Here is a 27904-nt window from a genome sequence, read left to right on the forward strand (position 1 = left end):
GAGGGACTACAGGAGGAGGAGGACATAGGATGGAGGAGATGGGACTGCAGTAGGAGGAGGATGTGGAATAGAGGAGATGGGACTGGAGTAGGAGAACTAGGGATGAAAGAGATGGGACTGCAGGAGGAAGAGGACATGGTATGGAAGAGGAGGAGGACATGGGATGGGGAAGATGAGATAAGATGAGGAGGACATGGGATGGGCCTTTGTGGGATGGCCATTGGGTGGATTCGGGGAGCGAAGACGGAGGGCGGGCCCTGGGGATTGTTGGTGGTCAGGACCGGGGGGGGGGGGGGGGGTCCAGGCCTAAAGCTGTGTAAGGGGCTCCAAAATTTCTGATGGCTGCCTGGGCCATGCATGAATACTCTATTAGGTTCCCATCGGCATCATCCCACATATACATGCAAAAAATACTCAGAAAAATATGTGACTTTGTGTAAGCTTTTGAGAACCACTCTCACACAGTAATATATAAAAGCCCAGATTTTATTGTATCAAGTGACAAAAACATAAATTTAAAATATTTTTTGGAAATATAAAAGAAAACCTCCAAGAGGTACAGAGCTCGTTGGTTTGGTAGTCTTGTGAATAAATTGTGGGTTGGTCTACACATTTAGTGGGATCCCCAGCTCCATCAGGACCACATATGCTTCATGAACTGTTTGGAGCAGAATTGCATGTTTTTGCAGCTTTTGTTTTTTCAGATGTTATTCAACTAAAATGTGTGCAGTGCTGCTGTTTGAGCAGAAAATGTGCAACAAAATGCTTGAAAAGAAAAAAAACGCTCTAAATAAATTCTGAACCTAAAAAGTCGCTCATGTACTATTTTGAGCAACAGTTGTTTTGCTAAAACTAAAGGATGCTCAGATGTGGACAGGGGCTATTAAAAACAATAGTTTTTTTTTTGCTTGTTGAGCGTTTTTGAGCTTCGGGCTCCAAGCTACGAAGCTGTGAACGGGGCCTTATGCCACATGTTGGCGTCAGTTACGTCAAGGCACCAATGCACCACAATGGATGAAAAATGCACAAAATCCTTTTTTAGCAATCCAGCACCACAATTAACCCTATGTACATTGTGATGCACTGCGGTGTGTCAAGCATTCCACTTTACTAATCAAGAGCACTGCAACAGATCGCATATAGGGCTGGTGTGTTGCCAAATTTGCTTTAAATCTAGGAGCCAGATATAAATTTAGGAGCCAGTTTATGCGCGCGTGTGGAGATATGTAACATGTGTATCGCAATCAAGGTTTTTATGCGTAGGCGCCCCAACGTGTGCATATATGTGGGGGTGGGGCAGCCTCAAAATTGTTTTTGAGGGGGCTAGATTTTATGTGCTTGAGTGTAACTTTAATTTTTTTCAGTTTTTTTTTTTTCATCACATAGGTTCACAGGTTCTGTTTAATGTGACATGCAGGGAAGCTGTCAATAGGGACCCGGAAGTGACGTCATACACGTCACTTCCAGGTCAGGAACAGGATGGGAAGGAGAGCGGACGTGTGTCTTCTCTCCTCCCTTACCTCTACATTGTAGCGCCTGCTATGCTAGTCCCAGGCCTGCAGATAGGCAAGCAGAGCCTGGGATACATAGCAGGGGGGTGTGCGCACAAGGGGGATCTTTACCTTCATGTGTGGAAGCAATCGGGCAGCAGCAGCAGAGCCTCCCGAATGCTTTCACCTGACAAGTGAGCCCTGCTGCTTGCCTGCAGCAGAGCTAAATGTAGAAAAAAAAGAACCTGCCCGGAACTGGATGTTCCAGGCTTGGAACGATACAAATTGTGCATCCCTGCAACAGTGCAACAGTAAATGGGCTGACAAAAGCCCAGGCGCCAGGTCGCTATTTCTAATTGATATGGCGACCTGGCGCCTGGGATTTGTCGAGCCCGGTTGCCATGCATTGTTTGTTTGTTTTTTTAAACCCTGCAAGACAATGGCATAATGTGCTAGTATGCATCGCATACTAGCACATTATCAAATACTTACCTTGAAATGAAGCCCTCCAGCGGCGACCTGTCACAGCTGAGAGGGCCTCCATCTTCACCCGTTCTTCCTTATGGGTTCAAATGGTCTGGTTGTCTGATTGGCTGAGCCGTGATAATGCAGAGGAGTCACGGCCACACGAGGGAGCTCTGAAGGGAACGGCACAGGTATGTGTTCCGTGTGAATGTCGTCTAAACCGTGCAAGGTTAGGAGATATTAACTGTACCTACAGGTAAGCCTTATTATAGGCTTACCTGTAGGTACAAGTCAAAAGAAAACTTTACTACCAATTTAAGGCCTACAGAAATGCACTGAGCTGATAGCTGTACTAGCCACTTGCTACACTGCAAAAAACAAAAGGTGATTGGATGGAAAGTCTAAAGCCTCGTACACACGAACCGATCGTCGGCCGAACGATCGGCCGTCTTTTGTCCGAGGGCTGTCTTGTCTGTTGAAAACTGCAAAAGACTGCACACGAATTTTGTCGGCCAACAACAGCCGACTGCAGAAGTGATGTCATGTGATGGTTAACTTTCCGTGTGTTTTTTCTTCTCTGAGCATGCCCAGTCTTGCAAATCTGCTGTCTGTCGGCTGAATTCTGTACTGACTGACGAACAATCGGCCGTTCTGGTATTGGCCAACAAAAATTTTAATGCTTGCACGACAGATTCTTTTCGGCCGAAAGTGCGCTGTCGGCTGTCGGAAGCATCATACTAACAAGCCGAAAATCGGCCGATCGTTCGGCGGCCGAACATTTTCGGCCGACAATCGGTACGTGTGTACGGGCCTTAACCCACGTGATCAATTCTTGTTTAGGGAAGGCTTGTCTGGCAAGGTCAGGTAGACATACAGTGGTAATCGAAAGTTTGGGCACCCCAGGTAAAAATTTGTATTAATGTGCATTAAAAGCGTTTACAAGCTGTGATACTTGCCAAAGGGGGCAGTACAAGATATTTACTCTGCAGGGTGCCCAAACTTTTGCAGACGCCATTTTTTTGTTTTCGGTAATTTTAAAAGTGTCAATGATGGAAATAAAATCTAACTTTTGTTGGCATATTATAAGAATGTCTAATCTGTAATTTGATGCCTTTTGGGGATTTTTCCATCTTTCCTTGGCTTCTTTATGCACATTAATACAAATTTTTACCTGGGGTGCCCAAACTTTCGATCACCGCTGTATGATCATTTCTGGAACCTGAAGGGCATCCTGTTCTGGAATCGGCACCCTTGAGGCTCTCATAAGAATCTGTTATTTTGTTGGCCTGAACTATATCAGTGATTTGCTTTTCAAGGGTGAAAAATTCCCTGGCTGACTTCCTCATCCACCAATCTGTAAGGATTTACTTCAGCTGTGTCAACTCTGATCGGGCACTTCAAGGACACCATAGCATGTCATAGGAAAGTTCTGGAAGATTGGAAAAATGCTTTGATAAGTCCCTGGACCCGGTACCTGTATGTGTACACAGCCCCTTGTTCCTTTAAATCAGTGGTCTCCAAACTACGGCCAGGGGGCCGGATGGGACCCTTTGCTTGCCTTTTTTTGGCCCTTCAGGCAATAGTCCTCCCACAGATAGGAGACACTATTCCTCCCACTGACACCAACAATGGGGCATAATTCCTACAAGTGACACCCAAAATGGGGTACTATTCCTCCCCCTAATATAAAGATGGGGCACTGTTTACTCCCACTGATGCCAGGACAATTTCCCACTGGCCACAGTCCTGCCCCCCCCCCCCCCTAAAGTCTGAAGGACAGTAAACTGGCTCTTTCTTTAGAAAGTGTGGATGGTCAATAAAAGTACCCCCACCATCCCTCTGTATGTTCATCATGCCTATAGCTGTCAATAAGGGAGGAACAGGCCTGCAAAGACAGCTGGATGCCAGGGATGCCCTTCTTTACATGGCAGTGGAACAGCAAACTGCCTAATGTTAGTCCTACTCCATTCATGATTTTGCTATCCTCAAAGCCCAACCCTAGACAAAGCTTTTTTTTTTTTTTTTTTTTTTTTTCGTGGCTATTCTTGTAAATGTGGGGAAGAAATGCCTGTAGAATCTGTCCGATTTCAGCTGTAGTGTCCAAACTGGAAATTTCTGCTCCGTTCCTGTATTGATAATACTGTGCCGCAGGGACAGGAGAAGATGAGAGATCTTTTCACTGGGTCACAGAACAAAATTCCATGAATTTCTTTAGTAGCATTTGTGTTGTATTGCTGTCTAGGCTTACCTGGCTCCGCATTTCCTTAAGTTCTTCCTGTGGTATCACAGGGATAAAATGTAAGGGGAAATCTTCCCAGTGGGGTCATAGGAAGATGCAGAAACCTGGGACATGTTGGAACCTTTACCACTCTTTCTAAAATGTGATGATTCATAAAGTGATAAAGTTTTGGTAAATGTGGGGAAGGAGTAGAATCTCTGTTAGATTTCTGTTGTGGTTTCCCCCAGTGGCGGCCGGTCAATAGGGGGCGCAGGGGCGCCGCCCCCCCAATCATAAAAAAAAAACTCCCCACTGGATATTTCTGCTCAGATCCTGTTTTGGTGACACAATGTCTGGGGGACACTGTGTCCAGTTGTTTCTTGAAATTGCAAAGCAGTCAATGGTACACTATATTACCAGAAGTATTGGGACACCTGCCTTTACACGCACAAGAACTTTAATGGCATCTTAGTCTGTAGGGTTCAATATTGAGTTGGCCCACCCTTTGCTGCTATAACGGCTTCAAGTCTTCTGGAAAAGCTTTCCACAAGGTTTAGGAGTGTGTCTATAGGAATGTTTGACCATTCTTCCAGAAGGGCATTTGTGAGGTTGGGTGTAGGTCAGGTCACTCATTTATGTCTTTATGGACCTTGCTTTATGCACTGGTTCAAATCATTTGGTGGAGGGGGGATTATGGTGTGGGGTTGTTTTTCAGGGGTTGGGCTTGGCCCTTTAATTCCAGCGATGTCCCAGGAACTTGACTGGCCTGCACCGAGTCCTTACCTCAACCTAATAGAACACCTTTGGGATGAATTTAAGTGGAGACTGCAAGCCAGGCCTTCTCGTTCAACATCAGTGCCTCACCCCAAACTTGATCATCCATGTCTTTATGGGCCTTGCTTTGCACTGCACTTGCACTCATGCACAGTGATGTTGGAACAGGAAGGGGCCATTCCCAAACTGTTCCCACAAAGTTGGGAGCATGAAATTGCCCAAAATGTCTTGGTATGCTGACCTCTTAAGAGTTCCCTTCACTGGAACTAAGGGACCAAGCCCAACCCCTGAAAAACAACCCCACACCATAATCCCCCCTCCACCAAATTATTTGAACCAGTGCATAAAGCAAGGTCCATAAAGACCTCAACCCAACCTCACAAATGCACTTCTGGAAGAATGGTCAAACATTCCCATAGACACTCTCCTAAACCTTGTGGACAGCCTTTCCAGAAGAGTTGAAGCGGTTATAGCTGCAAAGGGTGGGCCAACTCAATATTGAACCCTACGGACTAAGACTGGGATGCCATTAAAGTTCATGTATGTGTAAAGGGTGCGCTGATGATTGTAAATTTGCTGCAACCAAAGATCCAACTATCTAATTGGAGAAAATTAAAATGAAAAATAAAATTGTTTGGTGCGCTAAACTTAATTGATGACACTGGTGAAGTGATATGAACCACAGGTATAATACCTGTGAAAGTGACAATACAAGGTGAAAAATGTTGATGTGGTCTTAAAACAAATATATAAATGAAAATATATAAAAATATATGAAAGTCCCCCAACAGGGGGGTGTGGTACCAATAATAACAATGCCAAAAGTGCACACTGACATGATGAATTCTTAACCTATGTAATCAAACATAAAAATACACCCAAAATCAAAATAATGGTGCACAGAAACCCTCTCGTGGGGTCTAGTGAAGTCCACAAAAAATGTCCCACAGCACAATGACCAAGACCCTGAAGTTCTAAATGAACAAAAATGATGTGATCTTCAAGTGATGAAGTGAGATCTCATGATGAATATTCACAACCATACGTGTTGGATATATATATTTGAATCCCACCACCTTAAGGGCTTGCTTCTTACCAGCAGAAAAATTTAATAAGGGCAAAACCACAGCCAACCTCCCGAGTGATGATTCCCTGTGCAGTGGGAGGGATAGTGCGCCTCTTCGCACTTGGTGGAAAAGAAACCAAATAGCCTCTTACCAAATGAATGTAGCATTAATTTAACTGACAATTGTGCAATCGTATGACGCTGTACCCAAATAAAATGGATGTCCTTTTTTTCCCACAAATAGAGCTTTCTTTTGGTGGTATTTGATCACCTCTGCAATTTTTATTTTTTGCGCTATAAACAAACAAAAAGCGACATTCTAAAAAAAACAATATTTTTCACTTTCTGCTATATAACATTACCAATTAAAAATCTAATTTTTTCATCGTTTTAAGCCAATTTGTATTCTGCTACATATTTTTGGTAAACAAAATTAAAGTAAATGTATATTGATTGGTTGCACAAAAAGTTATCTACAAACTAGGGGAAAGATTTATGAAATTTTTATTTATTTTTTTACTATTAATGGCGGGGATCAGCGACTTTAAGCGGGACTGCGACATTGCAGCGGACAGATTGGACCCCTAACTGACATTTTTGACACTTTTGGGGGGACCAGTGACATTACTACAGTAATCAGTGCTAAAAATATGCACCGTTACTGTACTAATGACACTGGCAGGAAAAGGGTTAACACCAGGGGCTATCAAAGGGTTAAATGTGTTCCTAGGAGGTGCTTTCTAACTGTGTGGGGGATGTACTGTCGGCTGGGAGCAGAAGGCCTCTCGGCCGCCGCTATGGGACCGCATGTGTACACACCACCAAGTTCCTGGTATGGGTGTGACGTCAACACAGGGGGCATGGACTGGGCGTGGCTAACGCAATTCAGAGCCACCCACGGCTCCTTCCTCAAAGCTGATAGGTAAACAACTCTCTCCCAGAATATATACACACAGGAGGCGGAGTGACAAATAAAATGGGAGGGGAATACGATGAGGAAATAATATCAAGTGACACAGTGGCCCGCAATACAATACTATGTACATCCTATATATAAGGCAATATAAAAAGCACAATCTTAATCTAAAAATAATCATGCTAAATAGCAAAAATGATTAAAAACATATTATAAAACATAGTGTATATGGAAGAATTATAAAAAGATATTATAAAAAAAAAAAACAATTTTTTGATTAATGTATATCTATCTAAATAATGGAACTAATCTCAATCTCCTCATTCAACCCATGCGGAGTGAGGGAATTGAGGGTATAAATCCAAAAAGTCTCCCACTTGCACAAACACTTAAAACGTTCGGCAAGGGGGGAGACTCCCTGGTATGGATTCAATCACCCAAACACCAAGGCCAGCAGTTCGATCATTGTGCATAACCTCAAAATGTCTAGGGACACTATGCTTCAAAGCTTCTTTGGTCGTGCCTTTTTCAACAAGCCGTTTGTGTTCCCCAAACCAAGCACACAATGTTCTAATTGTACGGCCTGCATACAAGAGGCCACAGGGGCAAGTGAGGCCATAGACTACATATTACGAAGAACAGTTTTCAAAAGTTCAGATATGATAGGTCTTCTCATAGGCTATGAACGTGTTCTGTCCATAAGTAAAAAAATTGGCATGTCAGGCAGGCTTTTTTCTTACATTGGTACATGCCCGTAAGCTGACAGAACATGCTCAGATTACCAACTGTAGGTGCACAAGAGGGGCAGACCTTACTAGGCACAATTTTGTTCTTTATATTAGTGGCTTTCCTAAATGAGAATTTTTGACGTTCTCCAATTGTATTCTTTAAATATGGATCTTGTAGAAGTATGGTCCAATGTTTAGAGAACGCTTTTCCATTTTATGAAATTGACTATGGAATTGCGTAACAAATCTACACATAGTATCATATGGGACCTATCTCTATCTCTGTGCAGCACAGGACTGAGCTAGAGTGTGCCTGCTCCACTAGGAACCCCTTGTCAGCAAACTTCTGTTTAAGCACCGTGCTTTGTTCGACGTAGTCCTCATTCCTGGTACAGTTATGTTTTAATCTGCAGAATTGGCTCTTGGGGATGTTACGTAATACGTACCCAACGAGGGTGGTGGCAGCTCGAAAAATGCAAATAAGAGTTGCCAGCTGTGGGTTTAAAATATTTTTTGGCAATGTTGGTATTATCGCAATGGCCATGTTCTATATACAAGAACGCAAGAGTATTGGGATCAATCACATGGGTGAAGGACAAGCCAAATGGGTTATTGCTGCAATGAGCAACAAATTCCTCCACTAATGTGATAGACCCATCCCAGATGATAATGATGTCATTTATATACCTGCCATAATAGATGAGAAAGAAAAGGATTATCCTGCCAAATGTGTGCATTTTCCCAAAAGCCCATGCCATGGTTAAATGAACATAACTAGGAGCAAAATTGGAGCCCATAGCTGTACTCTTGTGTTGTAAAAAGAATTGTCCATCAAATTGAAAATAATTATGTTCCAGACAGAAGCGCATGGCTTCAAGAATGAACCCAGCTTGTCTGTCATTGAAATGTGATTGAGTGGCTAAGAAATGATTGACAGCACATATACCTACATCCAGGAGAGGACTGGGGCAGGGGGGAAATTGCCCCCTGGGTGGATCTGATGCTCCATAAAAAGGCTGCACCGCTTCTGCCACAGACATGCCTAAAGGATTCCTGGTGAAGAGAAGTAAAAAGTCCCCACCGATGACCTACTGAGTTGAAGACAAAGACAGATCGCAGATCTCCCCCCGCCCCCCCCCCCCCCAGCATGGATAGTGACAGAGCGCAGATCTCCCCCTGCCCCCCCAGCATGGATGGTGTAAACTGTGTCTGAGCAGAGGCCGGTTCCATGCCCCACTGGAGACTCTCCTCCCCCGGCGAGCCCCAACCATTTTTCGAGCTGCCACCACCCTCGTTGGGTACGTATTACGTAACATCCCCAAGAGCCAATTCTGCAGATTAAACTTCTGTTTAAGCACCGTGCTTTGTTCGACGTAGTCCTCATTCCTGGTACAGTTTTGTTTTAATCTGCAGAATTGGCTCTTGGGGATGTTACGTAATACGTACCCAACGAGGGTGGTGGCAGCTCGAAAAATGCAAATAAGAGTTGCCAGCTGTGGATTTAAAATGTTTTTTGGCAATGTTGGTATTATCGCAATGGCCAAGTTCTATATACAAGAACGCAAGAGTATTGGGATCAATCACATGGGTGAAGGACAAGCCAAATGGGTTATTGTTGCAATGAGCAACAAATTCCTCCACTAATATGATAGACCCATCCCAGATGATAATGATGTCATTTATATACCTGCCATAATAGATGAGATGAGAAAGAAAAGGATTATCCTGCCAAATGTGTGCATTTTCCCAAAAGCCCATGGTTAAATGAACATAACTAGGAGCAAAATGGGAGCCCATAGCTGTACCCTTGTGTTGTAAAAAGAATTGTCCATCAAATTGAAAATAATTATGTTCCAGACAGAAGTAAAAAGTCCCCACCGATGACCTACTGAGTTGAAGACAAAGACAGATCGCAGATCTCCCAAGCATGGATAGTGACAGAGCGGAGATCTCCCCCTGCCCCCCCAGCATGGATGGTGTAAACTGTGCCTGAGCAGAGGCCGGTTCCATGCCCCACTGGAGACTCTCCTCCCCCGGCGAGCCCCAACCGAGCTGTCCCAGCTCCCTCCAAACACCCCCTGCTGGCCAGGTCAGGAACCCAGATTCAGTTGGTAAGTAGAGAGTTTCTGGAGCAGAGCCGCTGCACCATGGGCCTCTGGTTTGTACTTGCCCCCTGGGCCGAGTTGCCAGTCTGCCCCTGCCTACATCATGAGGAATTGAAGTATACAATGAACTGACATCCAATGAAAGCCATTTGTAGGTGGACTCCCAAGTATAAGGTGGAAGTTGATCTAAAAGATCCATACTGTCACTGATATAAGAAGGGAGTGATGTGACTATGGGTTTTAAGTGCTAACAAGTAAAACTGTACCTAATTTCTCCTCTGTAGTTGAGTGAAGAGACGGAGCAGCCTCAGGAGGATATAGAGATACTGGAGGATGAGGAAGAGGATGACCAGGATGACCCTACCTCTACTACTGTACCAGGTGAGTATGACCTTCATAGAAACATTACAACTGTGATGTATTAGAACCTGTTTGAAGGTAAGATTTTATTATCACAGTCTAAGAGGTTTCAATACAACACCCTCTCCATACACCTGATGAAGTCGTAAAACATAAAGGGTAGGGCTGAACTGACACAATGTAAGCATGCTGGGTAAGCACTTTTAAAGCTGGATCCCAGTAAATAACTATTCTTTTTCTGTGATCATCAGCTCCATCTAGTGGCTATAATGTGACCTTTTCTATTTCTGGTGGAGCGTTCCAGGGCAGGCAGAATTTGGAAGCAGACCACCCTAGGTAACGACTGCATCATCTGCATGCCATGCTGAGGCAACTCAATTGGCCGGGGGCAGTAAGGCTGGGGAGAAAAGCACTAGAAGAAGTTGGATGTCCTCCAGCCAGGGAATAAAGTAGGACTTATCTGATATGAGAATCCCACAGTTTGCAGTAAAATCAGCAATTTCAGTACAGGAGAGGAGCATGTAAAACTGTGGAAGACTGAAGCTAAGCTGCAGTTCAGCTTTAAGCCTTAGCCATCTGTTGATAGGGTTTAGATGTTGTTAACAAGATCCCTTTTAGCAGGTTTTTACCAAACAACATAGGCATGCACACAGGTGTGTTGGGTGTGCCTAGGTAGTAGCGCTCTGTGTGCTGGCTGGGAGATGGGAAAAATCTCCTTCTGACCAGTTCTGCCATAAGAAAAGTGCTTCTACACTTATCTTTCACTCCGAATCGCCAGGCAAAGAGATCAGAAAGATCTCCTCTCTGACCGGCAAGGGAGAGTAGTATTTGCTATACAACCAATCAGGATACCTGGCAGGAGAACTACTGCTCTCATGCACATGACTGGATCGAGACGGGGCTCATGTAAGATTTAAGAGGGAGGGCTGGGGGAGAGCTGCACCCAGAAGGTTTTTTACCTTCATGCATAGAACGCATGAAGGTAAAAAAAAACCTTCTGCCTTTGCAATCACTTTACTTGGTTTTTATTGAAAGAAATAGAAGGGGCATACAGGCTATATACAATGAAAAGCATAAGAATACATCTCAGCAATTCAACGTCAACATAATATTATACACCAGAATGCGAGTACAGGCTATCAGTATTATAAGGAGAGAACATACTGAAACATACCTCTTAATCACTCAAATCTGTTTGTCGCTTTTTAAAGAACAGTAAAGAAACCAGAGTGAAACAAAGTAAATCTAAAACCTTTCTTCCCATGTAGGGAAAATGATTGCAAGCAACATAGTTACCTATTAAATTCACATATCATGAAATGCCTCTAGTATGTTGTCAGCATTATAAATATTCCATAGTGAGGAGGGCTAGATATTATACTTAGCAAGGAGTCACTCGTGTCTTGTGAGTCTAGCCAAGGACCACAAATTGTGGTGAATTTCGTAGGGCAGCCCCTAGCCCAGTGGTTCTCAACCAGGGTTACGTAAAACCCTAGGGTTCCTCCAGATGTTGTTAGGGGTTCCTTGAGCATTGAGTAATTTCTGCCTCTCAGATAAGTTCCCCTGACACCATTGCTCTTTTTAGCTATCTGGAAGAAGGTAATTCTTCCCAATGTCCACAAGTGTAAGGAGCATTCTTCCCAGTGACCATCACACTAATGTATCATGAGTTGTAAATATAGTCATTTTTAGCAGGGGTTCCCGGAGACCTGAAAATGATTTCAAGGGTTCCTCTGTGTTGAAAAGGTTGAGAAAGACTGGTCCAGCCTCATAAGTTATTTTGTATAAAGGGAGGTGTTGGTTTATGACTCATTTCCACAGACCAATATGTAAGGGTTCAGGCCGAATCCAATACAATACCACTGGCATAATAAAGTAGTAATCTCAAAGACAACTTAGTCTTGGTAGGAAGCTCAACATCCCCAAACACCCCCAAAAGACACCACCTGGGACTGCAGATGTTGCAATGTTTAATGCAATGTGGAGACTGGAATGTTTTACTTAAAGCGGAGTTCCACCCAAAAGTGGAACTTCCACTCATTTGCTTCCTCCTCGCCCCCCCCCCCCCTTCCAGTGCCACATTTGGCACCTTTCAGGGGGGAGGGAGGAATGGGTACCTGTTTATGACAGGTACCCTTCCCCACTTCCATGAGACAGCTCCGCGGCGCCGTCCCTTGGAAGATCCGTCCAATTTCTCCTTCCCCCGCCGCCAAGCCAATCAGAATGTGCAGCGCGCATGCGCAATAGAAAGCCGGCTGTGAAGCCGAAAAGCTTCATTGTTGGTTTCCCTTACAGTGAATGGCAGCTGACATCGCAGGCTCCCTGGACAGGTAAGTGTCTATATATTAAAAGTCAGCAGCTACAGTATTTTTAGCTGCTGACTTTTAATAATTTTTTTCCACAGCTGGAACACCGCATTCATTTTGTTAAGAGAGAACTCTGCAATCGGAGGAGAGTCTTGTGACATGACTAAGATGTGTATGTCTATTATTGTGTATTATTCTTTTCAAAGAAATATTGATATGAGAACAATAATCAAAAGCTTACTGTTTTTCTGTGTTGCAAAGATTTTAAATTTTTGTTCCCAAGTTAAATTTCTTTTTTTTTCATTCACTTGTACATCGTTCTGCTTGTTTTGGAATCTTGAAGTAATGCATGCACATTTGTAAAGCAAATCTGTTTGCAGGTTTTAACTAAGCATCAGGCCTAAAATCATTTTTTTAACCACTTTAGCCCCGGACGATTTTCCTGCTAAACGACCAGGGGATATTTTGCGATTCGGCACTGCGTGAATTTAACGGACAATTGCGCGGTCGTGCGACGCTGTACCTAAACAAATTTGACGTCCTTTTTTTCCCACAAACAGAGCTTTCTTTTGGTGGTATTTGATCACCTGTGCGCTTTTTACTTTTTGCGCTATAAACAAAAAAAGAGCGTAAATTTTGCAAAAATAATATTTTTCACATTTTTTTATATGAAATTCCCCAAAAAAAAATGTAAAAATCAAAATTTTTTAACATTTTCGGCCAATTTGTTTTAGGCTACATATGTTTGGTAAAAAAAATCGCAAAAAGCGTATTTTTATTGGTTTGTACAAAAGTTATCGTGTTTACGAACAAAGGGAAAGATTTTTGTCATTTTTGTTGTTTTTTTTTTTAACGCGTAATGGCGGCGATCTGCGATTTTTTTTTTTTTGCGGTACTGCAACATTGGGGCGGACAGATCGGACCCTTGACTGACATTTTTGACACTTTTGGGGTTACCAGTGACATTTCTACAGTAATCAGTGCTATACATATGCACTGTTACTGTAAAAATACACTGGTAGTGAAGGGGTTAACTTTATTTGGGAGGGAGGGGCTGTGTGTGTCCCTAGGGGCGTGCTTTCTACTGTGATTGGCTGTGGCTTGAGCTGTAAGGACACTGATCAATGGTTCTACATAGTAGATCCGTGTGATCAGTGTTTTTACACTGAGGAGAATGACAGGTGGCTTGTTTACACAAGCCGCCTGACTTTCTCCCTCTCCCCAGACGATCGCCGAGTGACCGGCGGACATCGGGTCCGCCGGTCACACGCGCGGGGGGGTCCGTGAACGCGCGGGAGCGGGATCGCGCCTCCGCGGGCGCGCGCTCGCTCCCCAGAGCCTCACAGGCTAGCGACGTAGACCTACGTCGCTCTGCCTGTGAGGGGCTGACTGCCGCAGTAAATATACTGTGAGCAGTCGGCAAGTGGTTAACAAAAAACACAAAAGCAGCTCTGGTAGCAAGTAGGTTAAAGTGGTTGTAAACCTCAGACATAAAATATGAATAAAGCATATCCCTCTATACTGTGTTCTTGTCTCAATTAAGAGCACTAAGTGTCACCTTTGTCTGCTGCTTTCTTCCTCTGCTATCAGTATGAGTATTTTCTAACAAGTCTTCCTGACACTGAGAAAAATGGTGAAAGGGGGAGGATCTCCACTTGATTGACAGCCTTCGCTCTATTCCTGTGTGCTGTGTAAAGTGTGTGTGTACCTTCCCTCCAATCAGCTGTCAGAGCTCTCCTCATTGAACTCAGTGTGTAACTCCAGCTCTCTGCCCCCTTTTTTCTCAACTCCCAGACAGGCTTTAAAATTCAGTACTTTCAACAGATGTAGAGAAGAGAAGGCTGCAGATAGGAAGATACAACTTATGTAGGAGTATCACCTGAGGCCAGTCTTCTCACTGGGTATGTGGAATGGTTTACAACCAATTTAAGTCCAATCATTGGCAGGAAAAAAAAAAAACACTTTTCTCTTTCGTTCATTGACAGACACAGCTCCTGATTCTTCTTAACCATTGGGTTTTACTTCCCCCTACAGGAGTAGTACACTAGGCAGGAAAAAGCTTGACTACGCCTGTGGGCAGTCCCAGGGGGTATACTCCCACTCTGAGCTATAGGCACTCAGATTTGTTCTGCCTAGTCAGTTCCTTGCTAGGATCTCTGGTCCTGGCAATTTTTTTCCTTTTTAAATGGATTTTTCCTATCTTTGTTATTTTGTTCCTGTGATTGAAGGTTAGAAAATCTACCTCTGGGAAGAACTATCATTGTATTTGGAAGACGTGCATTGCGTGGTGTTAGTCTTTTGGGGTTCTCCCTCACTCCTTTTCCCTGGCTCGGATCTTGGTTTTTCTTGAGCAGCGCCCGGCCTTGAGTACCATCAAGGACCAGGTTTTGGCCTTGACAGTTTTCTTTCAACGTCCATTGGCCACACTTTCCTTGGTGTGTACCTTTTATCCATTGAGCTTGACACTTGGTTCCTCCAGTGCGGACTCCATTACTGCCGTGGGTCCTCAAATTGGTGTTGTCAGTTATCCAGGAATCTCCCTTCTCCCACTATCAGGAGGTACCCCTACTTACGTTGTCCCAGAAGGTGGCCTTTTGGTGGCTATTCCTTCTGCGTGCAGGGTGTCGGAGCTGACAGCGTTGTCTTGTCATTCATCTTACCTGTTGCTAAGGTGGTTCTTCGTCCCTGTCCGTTGTTCCTTCCAAAGGTTGTCTCTGATTTCCATTTGAATGAAGACATTGTGTCGCCTTCCCTATGTCCCAGGCGTAAACATCCTAAGGAAATTGCTCTGCATTTCCTGGATGTGGTTCAGGTAATCAGGGTGTACCTGGCAGCTACGGAGTCTTTTAGGAAGTCAGACTCACTATTTGTACTCACAGATGGACCTCGAAAAGGGTTGGGCGTTTCTGCTGCAACCGTTTCCAGATGGATCCGACAGACAGTGATTCCGTCATCAGGCTTCAGTGACGCAGGTTTGCAAGGCGGCCATCTGGTCGTCGGTGCACACTTTTACAAAGTTTTATAAAGTGGATGTGTTGGCATCTGCGGATGCTTCTTTTGGCAGCAGGTTTTTGCAGGCTGCTGTTTAGAGGACCTGATCCTCTTTGAGGGTGTATTGTTTTTTTTAGGTGAGCTCCAGTCGTTTATGGTTGAGCTCCATATTACCTGGTTGGCTATGGTTAGCCTTGGAAATTTTTTTCTGCTGTTTTCCACCCTCATGTTTAACACTGCTTTGGGAGGTCCCAATGGTTAGGAAGAACCAGGAGCTGTGTCCGCCAATGAACGGAAGAGAAAATGGGATTTTTGACTTACTGTAAAATCCTTTTATCTGATGTTCATTGATGGACACAACATCCACCCCTCTATGGAGTTGGCTTTCTTCTGACACTGCTTGTAACAAAACGGAGTGCCTATAGCTGAGTGTGGGTGTACACCCCCTGGGACTGCCCATAGGAATTGTCAAGCTTTTTCCCACCTAGTGTCCTACTCCTGTAGGGGGCAGTATAACCCAATGGTTAAGAGGAATCAGAAGCTGTGTCTGTCAATGAACATCAGAGAAATGGATTTACGGTATGTTAAATATCCCATTTATTTTTTTTTTGTACATGTGACGATTTCTTGTCACATCCGCAGGGTAACCTTGGCTGAATCCAGAAAAAGTGTAGGAAAAATGAGCGCTAAAATGAAGGGTTGGGAATCCAGAAGTCTAAAGCAGTGCCTGGAAAAGGTCATTTAATGCCCAGGGCAAAGATGCCAAACTTAGGGGATCCTACGCCCAGCAGTCACTTGCTTGTCAAAATCACTGCCGCTGTCACTACTCCTGTCATCCTTGCAACAGAAGGAAGGCGCCCCAATCCCTACAGTAAACCATTATGCCCAGGGCAGCTGATGCTACTGCCCACCCCTTTTACTGTCCCTGGTATAATGATAACAAGCTAATGTTTTTGAGGTCTACAATGTTCCTCCATCATTATGGCTTAAAGAGCTGTTATGTGTAGAGTAATGGAGTTAAAGGTGATTTTACTCAAGAATAATTGGCTGCTTTGCTCCTCTTCTCCAAAAGTGCGCTTCGACATCTAAAATAGTCCCACACAGCACTTTAAAGCGGAGTTCCGGGCACGAAAACTTTTTTTCAATAAACATACCCCCGGGACAGTCAGGGCTAGTACATTCCACAATAGCTAGCCTCTGATCTGTCCCGGTTCGCACTTACCTGCAAGAAGAAATATTCACTTATAAAATTTCTTCTCCAACGTTTCCATCTCTGTTGTGGGCAGCTGAAGCCGGCACGATCCTCTTCTGCGTCCTCTTCCGTGTCTTCTTCTCCCAGAATGCGCCTGCACTGGCCCCTCTCGTCACTTCCGGTGCGGCGCCGCATTCCTCCACAGCTTCTGGGCATGCCCAGAGGCTAGCTATTGTGGAATGCATGCCCAGAAGCTGTTTAGCAGGGAATGCGGCGTGGCCCCGGAAGTGACGACCTGGGCCGGTGCCGTCGCATTGATTCCTGGGAGCGACGACGTTCAGCTCCCAGGAATCATCGCAAGACAGGAAGTGACGACGGAGCCGCTGCGCAGAGGGAGGAAGTAGAGAATAGGTGAGTATTTTCTATCTACAATTACAAGGTGAGTAAAAAATAAAAATATACCTAACTATCCAATTCCTTTTCAGGTGAAGGAGACCAAGCGGATGGGCACAAAAAAAAAGGTCGATTTTGTGCCTGGAACTCCGCTTTAAGCCCTGATGAAGGTGGAACATTGTAGCCCCTGAAACGCATTGGCTTTTATCTTTGTTTCTGTACTCTTGAACTCCTAAATCTTTGGTGTTGCACTCTCATTTTACTTTCCTGTAGGAACATTATTTTGATGCACATGAGTTGGGTTTCGCTGATCTCTCGGTTTCTCATTCCCATTCAGAGTTGGACAGGAATAGCCCTCCGGTACGTTTCAGCAGGACTTGTCTGAAGAATGTTTTCTCGGTTTTGCTAATCTTTGTCTATTTACTGCTGATGGGCGTCGCCGTGTTCCTGGTCTACCAAACCATAACGGACTTTCGGGAGAAGCTCAAGCACCCGGTCATGTCTGTCTCATATAAGGAAGTCGATATATATGAGGCTCCTGGTAAGTGGGATGTTTTTTTAGACTTAAAGTGGTAATAAAGCCCACCTTGTTTATTAGTACCTACAGGTAAGCCTATGATCAGGCTTACCTGTAGGTACAGTAAATACCTCCTAAACGTGCACAGTTTAGGAGATATTTACCATAATAGCAGCCGGTGATGTCACTGGAGCATGAACACTGCAATCTCAATGGACGACATACCATCCATTGAGAGAGCTGTGCCGTGGCCATGATTCGCAGAAGTGACATCATCGCAGCTTGGCCATTCAAGCAGCCGAAGCTCACGAAGAAAGACTGGATGAAGATGAAAGCCCTGTCAACAGTGACAGCGCACCTTCTGAGGGCTTCATTCTAGGGTAAGTCTTTCATAATATGATAGTATGCAATACATACTAGCACATTATGTTATTATCCTGCAGGGGACCATTTTTATGGAGGTTTTTTTGCAGTTTACTACCACTTTAAAGTACAAAGACAAAACATCTTCTTTAGTTTTGGATGGATTGGAGATGGATTAGAACATCTGTCAGTGTTTATTACTGTCTGTGCCCCCCATTGGGGAGATTTGTCCTCTCTATTTGTCCTGTTTACTATTAGCGTTGAAAGTAAAAGAAAATCTAAAACTTTGGGTTGTCCCCAGAAAAGTAATTGAGGAGAAATCTTCCAATGGGGACACTAGTTCTGATAGCCTTGGGGTCCCCAAGGGATTTCCCTTAACCACTTGCCCTTCAGAAGGTTTACCCCCCTTCACGACCAGGCCATGTTTTTGAGATACGGCACTACATTAATTTAACTGAAAATTGTGCGGTCGTGCGACGCTGTACCCAAAAAAAGAAATGATGTCCCTTTTTCCCCACAAATAGAGCTTTCTTTTGGAGGTATTTGATGACCTCTGCGGTTTTTATTTTTTGCGCTATAAACATAAAAAAAAAAAAAAAAAATATATATATATATATATATATATATATATATATATATATATATATTTACATTCTGCTATAAAAAATATCTATTAAAAAAAATGGAAAAAAAACTAATTTCTTTATAATTTTAGGCCAACATGTATTCTGCTACATATTTTTGGTAAAACAAAATCCCAATAGGTGGATAATGATTGGTTTGCACAAAAGTTATAGCGTTTACAAACTTTGAGATATTTTTATGGAATTCTTATTTATTTATTTTTTACTAGTAATGGCGGCAATCAACGACTTATTACAGGACTGCGACATTGCGACGGACACTAAGTGACACTTTTGGGGACCAGGGACACCAATACAGTGATCAGTGCTAAAAAAATATGCACTGTCACTGTGCTAATGACACTAGCAGGGAAGGGGTGATCAAAGGGTTAAATGGGTGCCTAGGGAGTGCTTTCTAACTGTGTGGAGGTGCTTTAACTATGGGAAGACAGAGATCCGTGTTCCTGCTTAGCAGAAACACAAGATCTTTGTCTTCCCTACTAACAGAACGGCAATCTGCCTTGTTTACATAAGCAGACCACCGCTCTGCTTCTGTCGGGAACGATCAGTGGGTCCTGGTGGACAATCACAGCGGGAGTGGATCACCTGCACAGACCGGCAGTGCAAAATCACGTACCTGTACGTGATTTTGCGCAGAGGAGCCACTGCCCCGCAGTAAATGTACGTGGGGCAGTCAGCAAGAAATTAATGTGCAAGGGGGGGATTTCCTCTCACTTCCTGTTTTGACTATGGACATGAAGTGAAGGTAAATCTCCCAGTGGGGCACCAATGGCAAAAAATAAATCAACAGGGGTTATAACCTTTCCTTACTCTATCCAAAATGAAAAAAATGTTTTGCTTGTAGTTCTACCTTAATCTGCCTATACTTGAATATACAGTATTATATTCAATAGTCAAATGGGTAGGTTGGTAAACATGTTCCTGGCTAGCATGTGAAAGTGATGTTTTAAATTTTATAAAGTGCAGGGATATGTGCTTTCTGCATGAGGTGGATCCATAGGTCCTGGGCCAGGCTGTACACAGGACCTTGATTTCTTCTCAAGTTTAGATTTAGTGCTCATCCCAGTGATATATTATAATATTTATATATATACTGTATATATTTATATATATATTAGGGATCGACCGATTATCGTCAAAGCCGATATATCGAGGACCAATATGCACTTTTCCTGATAAATCAGAATCAGCCCCTGAGTTTACCAATATTACTGATAGTTCGGTAAAAGTGCATGTACCAGAGTAATGCCAGCAGCTAGAGGCATCACCCCGGTACCAGCATCCATAGCCGACGGTCGGCTTTCTTGTAATGACAACCAATGCGTCTGAGAAGCCGCTCGGCTGTCATTACAAGGAGCAGGAGGGGACGTCCCCCCCCACCCAGGGGAGGACTGGGCCAGGGGGCAGGGGGGCAATTGCCCCCTGGGCCACTCTGAAGTCCTGTAAAAAGGCTGCACTGCTTCTTCCACAGACATCCCTAAAGGATTCCTGGTGAAGAGAAGTAAAAAGCCCCTGCCACTGACCTACTGAGTGCGGGTTGAAGACAAGGACAGAGCGCAGGCCTCCCTCCCCACCATAGATTGTGCAAACTGTGTCTGAGCAGAGGCCGGTTCCATGCCCCACTGGAGACTCTCCTCCCCTGGCCAGCCCCAACCGAGCTGTCCCAGCTCCCACCAACCGCCACCTGCTGGCCAGGTTGAGAACCTGGATTCAGCCTGTGAGTAGAGAGTACCTGGAACAGGGCTTCAGCCTGGAATGGGGGTCGGGAGGAGGATGGGTAGAGGGAGAGTGCGAGGGGGGGGGGGGTCGAGTCGCTGCACAATGGCCCTCTGGTTTGTACTTGCCCCCTGGGCCAAAAGTTGCCAGTCTGCCCCTGCTCCTGCCGCCTTCCGGGCGAGACCCAGGCAACCAGCCCGGGAGGGGGGGATGAGACCCAGGCAACCAGCCTGCATGGCCGCCGAAGAGCCGATCAAAGCCGCATTCGGCTCTGATCGGGTCTCCATGCAAAAACTTGGAAGTGATGTCATGAGTGACATCACTTCTGGATACTGTCTGGCGCCAGATTAAAAAAAAATGACAGCATTCAACACAGCCAAACTTTAGATCCCAAGATCCCTCCACAAAAGTACCTGTCAAAAGAAAATTAATAAATAAATAAAAATATATATTTTTTTAAATGTACAAAAATATCAGCCAATATCGGCCAATACCGATATGCATTGGCCAAAATATCAGTATCGGCAACGAAAAACCGATATCGGTCGATCACTAATATATATATTATCTTTTTTTTTTTCATTAAGGGAGAGTTATAATCCTTTTGGGACAATTCCAGTTTAGTGTGTTACATAATTTAAAATAAAATAGATTCTTACCTTTATCAGCTCTGGAGAAAAAGCTGTTTGTTTCATCATGCGCTTTGCAGATTCCGAATGGGAGGTTCTGGTTCTTTATCATCAGTTGGTGCAATGAGAAGAGCTAAAGGGTCTGCATCCTGTTAGGAAGCATTTAACCCTTTGGGAGAACTTCTCACCAAAACCAAAATTCCTATTGTGGGGGAAGCCTAAAATTTGACTTGTCTCTTAGTGCAGACTTCTAGGAAAATCACCCAATCACACAAGCAGGAAATGACATCTCTGGGGGTGTTCTGTACACCAACAACCTTTCCTAAGGTTGACTTGTAGCTTGCACAGGGCTGAGGACTCTCTTCCTGCCCCCTTGTGACAGTTCTAGGGGCCTGAACAGCCAATCATAAATAATAAAATAGTAATAATACATTTTTTTTTTATGTAAGAACCTGACAGTCATAGGCACAGGGACACTGAAAAAATGAATTTTCCTCACAGAAATATTTTTAGTTCTTGATTATAATATGGAACCTAATAAATTGTTCTTAATTTTTTTTTTTTTTTTTTTTTTTTGTAACAGGCATTGCTCTGTATCCGGGTAAAGCTGAACTACTAAGCTGTGAACATCATCTGTATGATCATATCCCGCCACTAAAAAACCCCGGTCAGCCTGGAGAGAACCGCTGTGCGATCCAGAAGATCAACTACAGTGATCCGTTCACCAACCAGACCATGGTAATGTAGGATTCATTCTCTTCTGTACGTATCTAGGGGATATTTGTTTTAATGCCTGACTCTGATATGGTAAGTGAGCATTGTCACCCTAGGACAAAAAGGGTGTTACTGGCAGGATCACCAGGTGAACAAAAAGGAAAAAAAAAATGAAAGCAGCTACCACATCTAAGGACTGGATTTGTTCTTGGATTTAGATACACCCTAAACGGTGTAGGCTTTGGATAATGGACCAATGTCAAGTAAGAAAATATCCAAAAATATTATTTGTCACTGGAAGAGTAATAGAGGGGTAAGCTTCCAATGGGGGACACCCGTTCTAGTTACCAATTTCTAAGAGGGCATTCTGTTAATTTATCACAATTTGCTCTCACTTCCTATTGGGTCTCTGGGGAGGGTTATTTTCCACAACGAGGGACAGATGTCAAAAAAAGCTTCATCATTGGATAGTGATAGTCTCACTTTAACCAATCCGGACCTCCTCCTGTAGCTTAACCGCTACAGTGCGGCCCTGCTGTGCTGGATCACATATACAAATACATCTCATAAAATTAGAATGTTATCAAAAAGTTATTTTATTTCAGTAATTCAATTCAAAAAGTGAAACTCATATATTTTATATAGATGCGTTACACACAGAGTGATATATTTCAAAAATGTCTTTCTTTTTTTAATTTTGATGATTATGGCATACAGCTAGTGAAAACCCAACATTCAGTATCTCAGAAAATTAAAATATTACATAAGACAAATAAAAACAAAAGGATTTTTAATACAGAAATGTTGGCTTAGTGAAAAGTATGTCCATGCACAGTATAGTTTGCACTCAATACTTGGTTGGGGCTCCTTTTGCATGAATTACTGCATCAATGCCGCGTGGCATTGAGGTGATCAGCCTATGGCACTGCTGAGGTGTGATGGAAGCCCAGGTTGCTTTGATAGCGGCTTTTAGCTCGTCTGCATTGTTGGGTCTGGTGTCTCTCATCTTACTCCTAACAATACCCTACAGATTCTCTATGGGGTTTAGGTCAGGTGAGTTTGCTGGCCAGTCAAGCACAGTGATACCATGATCATTAAACCAGGTATTGGTAGTTTTGGCAGTGTGGGCAGGTGCCAAGTCCTGCTGGAAAATTAAATCAGCATCTCCATAAAGCTGGTCAGCAGAGTATGTAGTACTCAGAGTATTATGTAATATTCTTGTAGCAATATTTCCAGGCATTTGGCCTGAGGTGGGTCTGCCACGGTTACCGGTAACACTTCCAACACATTTAAGTTGAAAACCCAAGTGTAAGATTAGAGACAATGACCATTCCGGCATCTTTGGTTTGTTTTTGTTTATTTGATAATGGGGATGGGAGAAGGGAATGAGTGGGATACTCCTCTGGCTCAACTAGGTATAACTGGGACACTTTGCAGAAAAATGCCTGCTAGCGCTGCCATGACGCAAGCTGAATGCCGACCAACGCTTCCTGGCGCTTGAAAACACTGTTTTGCTGAACTGTGCTAGAACTTTGACTTTAACACTCTGGTTAACTCAGAAAATCCTGGACTGTAGTGCGACTTGACTCTTGACACTCTGTTTGGCTCAAAAGTCCGGTGGACAGCTCCCTCCAGCCCTTCACTGACTGAGGTAGCTCCTTGTAACTGCTTGTGCTGCTTCAACTCTCAACACTGTACACTGCATGCCGTACACTTAACTCTTCAGGGCCCAACCGCTGGCGCCCCCTTTACACTTCAGGGTCCTCTCACTAGACACCCCCTCTGACACTTCAGGGTCCTCTCACTAGGCACCCCCTCTGACACTTCAGGGTCACACTGGCACCCCCTTTACAGCTAGCTAGTTGCTAGATTCCCTGGACCCAGTGGCGTACCAATGGGGGGGGTGTCAGGCCGCTCAGAGGTGCCCGGCATGCATCTCCCTGTGAAGGCATCTGCAATAGCAGCTCCTTCAGTCTGCGCTGCTCACAGGGGGCGGGAAGAAGGTAAGTGCTATGCGCTGGATAGGAGAAGCGGCCGGGACAGCTGCATAAAGAGGAATTGATCTTTTCATATTCCTCCTGCGCCCGCTGAATGCCTGATTCTCCTCCTCTGCCTCCTGCAGGCATTCAACGGACGCAGGAGATATATGGAAAGATCAATTCCTCTTTATGCAGCTGTCCCACCGCCCCTGATATACAAATTCCTTTGCTGGCCCCCCAGTGCTATCCAGCAGCCCCCCACCCCAGTGCTCTTCAAACCCCCCTCTCCAGCCCCCCAGTGCTCTTTAGCCCCCCTCCTCTCAGTTCTCTTTAGCTCCCCACAGTGCTTTGCAGCTCCCCCCAATGCTCCCTGGCTCCCCCAGTGCTCTCCACCCCCCTGTGCACCCTGGCTCCCCTCTCAGTGATCTCTAGTTCCCCCCTAGTGCTCTCCACCCCCCTGTGCACCCTTCCCCCCCCCTCAGTGATCTCCAGTCCCCCCCCCCAGTGCTCTCCACCTCCCTGTGCACCCTGGCTCCCCCCCTCAGTGAGCTCCAGTTCCCCCCCAGTGCTCTCCACCCTCCTGTGCACCCTGGCTCCCCCCCATTAGTTATCTCCAGTCCCCCCCCCCCCAGTGCTCTCCACCCCCTGTGCATCCTGCCCCCCCCCCTCAGTGATCTCCAAACCCCCCTGTGCACCCTGGCTCCCCTCTTCAGTGATCTCCAGTTCCCCCCAGTGCTCCCCCCTCAGTGATCTCCAGTTCCCCCCCAGTTCTCTCCACCCCCTGTGCACCCTGGCTCCCCCCTCAGTGATCTCCAGTTCCCCCCAGTGCTCTCCACTCCCTGTGCACCCTGCCCCCCCCCCTCAGTGATCTCCAGTCCCCCCCCCTCCCAGTGCTCTCCACCCCCCTGTGCACCCTGGCTCCTCCCCTCAGTGATCTCCAGTTATCCCCTAGTGCTCTCCGGTCCCCACCCCCAGTGCTCTCCAGCACCCCCTCCACTCCCCCAGTGCTCTCCACCCCTCACACTTTCCAACCCCCCTGCAATGCTTTCCAACCCCCCCCCCCCCCCCATTATTCTCTCCAGTGCTCTCTGCTTCCTCTGTGCTCTCCGGCCCCCCTAGTGCTCTTCTATCTTCTATCATGTCTGCAGTCTCTGCCCATCTCCTGTATCATGTCTGCAGTCTCTGACCATCTCTTGTATCAAGTCTGCAGTCTGACCATCTGTTGTATTATGTCTGCAGTCTCTGACCATCTCTTGTATCATGTCTGCAGTCTCTGACCATCTCTTGTATCATGTCCACAGTCTCTGACCATCTCTTGTATCATGTCTGCAGTCTCTGACCATCTCTTGTATCATGTCCACAGTCTCTGACCATCTCTTGTATCATGTCTGCAGTCTCTGACCATCTCTTGTATCACATCCTCAGTCTCTGATGAGGTCTGGTATCATGTCTGCAGTCTGACCATCTCTTGTATCCTTTCATAGGTTGAACTGGATGGACTTGTGTCTTTTTTCAGCCTCACTAACTATGTAACTATGTAACTATGTAACTATGTATCATGTCTGCATGGAGGGGGGAGGGCAGACTGCAAGGGGCACTGTGATGGGGGGCTGTGAAATATGTGCAATAAATACTCTTGAAAACATTAAAAATTTTTGTGGGTGTTTTTACATTTTAAAGTTGGGGGTGCCAGATATAGGATCTGCCCCGGATGCCAAATGCTCTAGGTACGCCACTGCCTGGACCTTCACCGGAGCGGCCCCCTCTCAGCTAGGCAGACCCCCAGGGGTAGTTCACAGTACTCACAAACTTGGAATGCTTTCCTGGAACTAGACCCCTCTTCCTCCGCTGGTCCTCGACACACCAGATCCTCTCTGTAGCTCAGCTCTCTCTGTACTCTCAGGCAAGCCGCCCGAGACACCCGATCCTTCTGACAGGAGGAGAGACAGCCGTACTCTTTCTCCTGGGACTCTGCTTCCTGCCAAAGACGCTGAGTCATTCCCTCCCCTCAAACTTATACCCCCTCCCAGAATCCTGTGCGGCAGAATCTGCCTTCTGGGGTAGATACAAGCCGGAATGTTCCACTGATTTGGTTTCCTCCATTGCCCAATGAGAACCCTCTCATGGAGCCAGTGGGGAGACTCCCCAGTCCATATAGCAACACCTGGGAGACATGACAGCCCAGCTGAAAATCATGGCCCTGCTGTTAGGCAGCCAAGGCCCACTATGCTTTTGCCCAGCATGTATGTGTGTGATCCAGCATTTCCAGGTAGGGGCGCACTGACAGTGCCGTCATTTGCTACAGCACAAGCAGATTAGCAGGTCCCGGCCAATGATTTTTGGCTAGGACCTGCTGAGCGAATGACAGACGGGATGATAGCAGGGAGTAAAAACATGTACATCTCTTAGTAAAATCAACCCTTTGATTGCTCCTAGGTATTAACCCCTTCCCAGCCAGTGTCATTGGTACAGTGACAGTGTATAGTATTTGCACTGATCACTGTATTAACCACTTGTAATGCGTATATATACGTTGCGGTTTGCAAGTGGTTTACTGGGATTATGGCTGAAGATATCAGTCATAACCCCGTATCGCTTTTTGCAGCTGGCTGATGGCTTTCCAATGAAACTGTTCCGAGTGGCTCATGAGCCACTGGAACTCTTTTTAAAGCAGCGGGAGGGGGAACACTAAAGTAGTGTGCATGGACAAATAGTATACTACTATTAAGCTTCTAGGTGAAAACAAATAGCTAATGGCGTCTAGGAGCTTAAAAAAACACCAGTGTGTATGGAGCCTTATTGGGATTTTGTTACCAAAGGAATGTAGCAGAATACATTATGGCCTAAATTTATGAAGAAATTAGGTTTTTAAAATGTGTTTATTGGATAATTTTTATATTGATTTTCAAAAAAAATTGGTCTTTTTTGTGTACATAAAAAAAAATGCAGTGGTGATCAAATACCACCAAAACAAAGCTCTACTTGTGTAAAAAAAATTGCTACAAATTTTGTGTGGGTAGAGTGTTGTATGACTATGCAATTATCAGTTAAAGTAGCGCACTGCCGAATAGCAAAAAAAAAAACACCACCTATTGGACCACTCGTATTGAGGATGTAACATGGTGCAAATCGGACCCCCCCCCCCCCCCACCCCGGGTGCAAAGCTTTACAGGCTTATTTGCAAAAAATTATAAATGCACGTTTTTTCTTTTTGCTGTCATTATATGTGCGCTAATTATTTTTTTTGTAAAAGGTGGATTCAGCCTTGCAATAATCACCCAAGATATGCCTTCACTGAAAATGCAGTAAAACTTTTACATCTTTTACAACTTTTAAAACTCTTTTACATTTTTTTTTCAATGTTTCCTTTGAGCTCTGTTTAATGGCAGACGTAGTGGAACAGTTACAAATCTCAGATTTGTTCAGCTTATCTTAAATGCGTCAGCGGATCCTGGAACAGACTTCCTGACTTAACATGGTTATTATGTAGTCACATTTTTCATTATCATCTAAATGGATGTTAGGTCTTAGAAAATCCAGTCCCAAAGTCAGTTTCTCCAAATACATAAAAGGTCTTTTCATGCCAGAATCTGTGTTTTTAAAGTTGAAATCTTGGCGTATTAAAAAAAAAAAAAAAACAATTCAGAAGAACTCCATCCAAAGCTCCTAAAGCAAGCGAAGGGCTAAATTTGTATCAGGCCTCATTCAGATGGATGCTGGCACCTGAACTGTGTATAAGAGGCATTTGTTTTGTCATCAGCATCCACCCCCAGCTGTATGCAGGCCGCTTATGAAAGTGGATGCTGATGGACACGGACGTAGATCAAAATGTGAGAGGTGTGCTGGAGCAGGTATACAACCCCAAACACACACACTGTCTGCATTCTTAACCATTTTGCTGCAAGGTCCGCAACTGAGGACCCTGTGGCTACAGTGCCTTGCGAAAGTATTCGGCCCCCTTGAACTTTGCGACCTTTTGCCACATTTCAGGCTTCAAACATAAAGATATAAAACTGTAATTTTTTGTGAAGAATCAACAACAAGTGGGACACAATCATGAAGTGGAACGAAATTTATTGGATATTTCAAACTTTGTTAACAAATAAAAAACTGAAAAATTGGACGTGCAAAATTATTCAGCCCCTTTACTTTCAGTGCAGCCAACTCTCTCCAGAAGTTCAGTGAGGATCTCTGAATGATCCAATGTTGACCTAAATGACTAATGATGATAAAAAGAGGCCACCTGTGTGTAATCAAGTCTCCGTATAAATGCACCTGCACTGTGATTGGGAATGTTTGACCATTCTTCCAGAAGCGCATTTGTGAGGTCAGGCACTG

At 44.7% G+C, this 27904-nt stretch overlaps 1 protein-coding gene across 1 annotated transcript in view; it reads left to right on the plus strand.

Moving 5' to 3' along the window:
- The window catches only part of PACC1 (proton activated chloride channel 1), a 58855-nt gene that overhangs the window by 10526 nt on the left and 20425 nt on the right, over positions 1-27904 (plus strand). Inside the window, exons 2-4 of the mRNA XM_082252620.1 lie at positions 10047-10143; positions 17342-17545; positions 21457-21611. Of these exons, the coding sequence (XP_082108746.1) occupies positions 10047-10143; positions 17342-17545; positions 21457-21611 (456 nt within the window). The remainder of the gene's footprint in view (positions 1-10046; positions 10144-17341; positions 17546-21456; positions 21612-27904) is intronic.

This window comes from Pelophylax lessonae (genome assembly GCF_965119305.1).
Source record: "Pelophylax lessonae genome assembly, chromosome: 3".
Taxonomy (NCBI): Eukaryota; Metazoa; Chordata; class Amphibia; order Anura; family Ranidae; genus Pelophylax; species Pelophylax lessonae.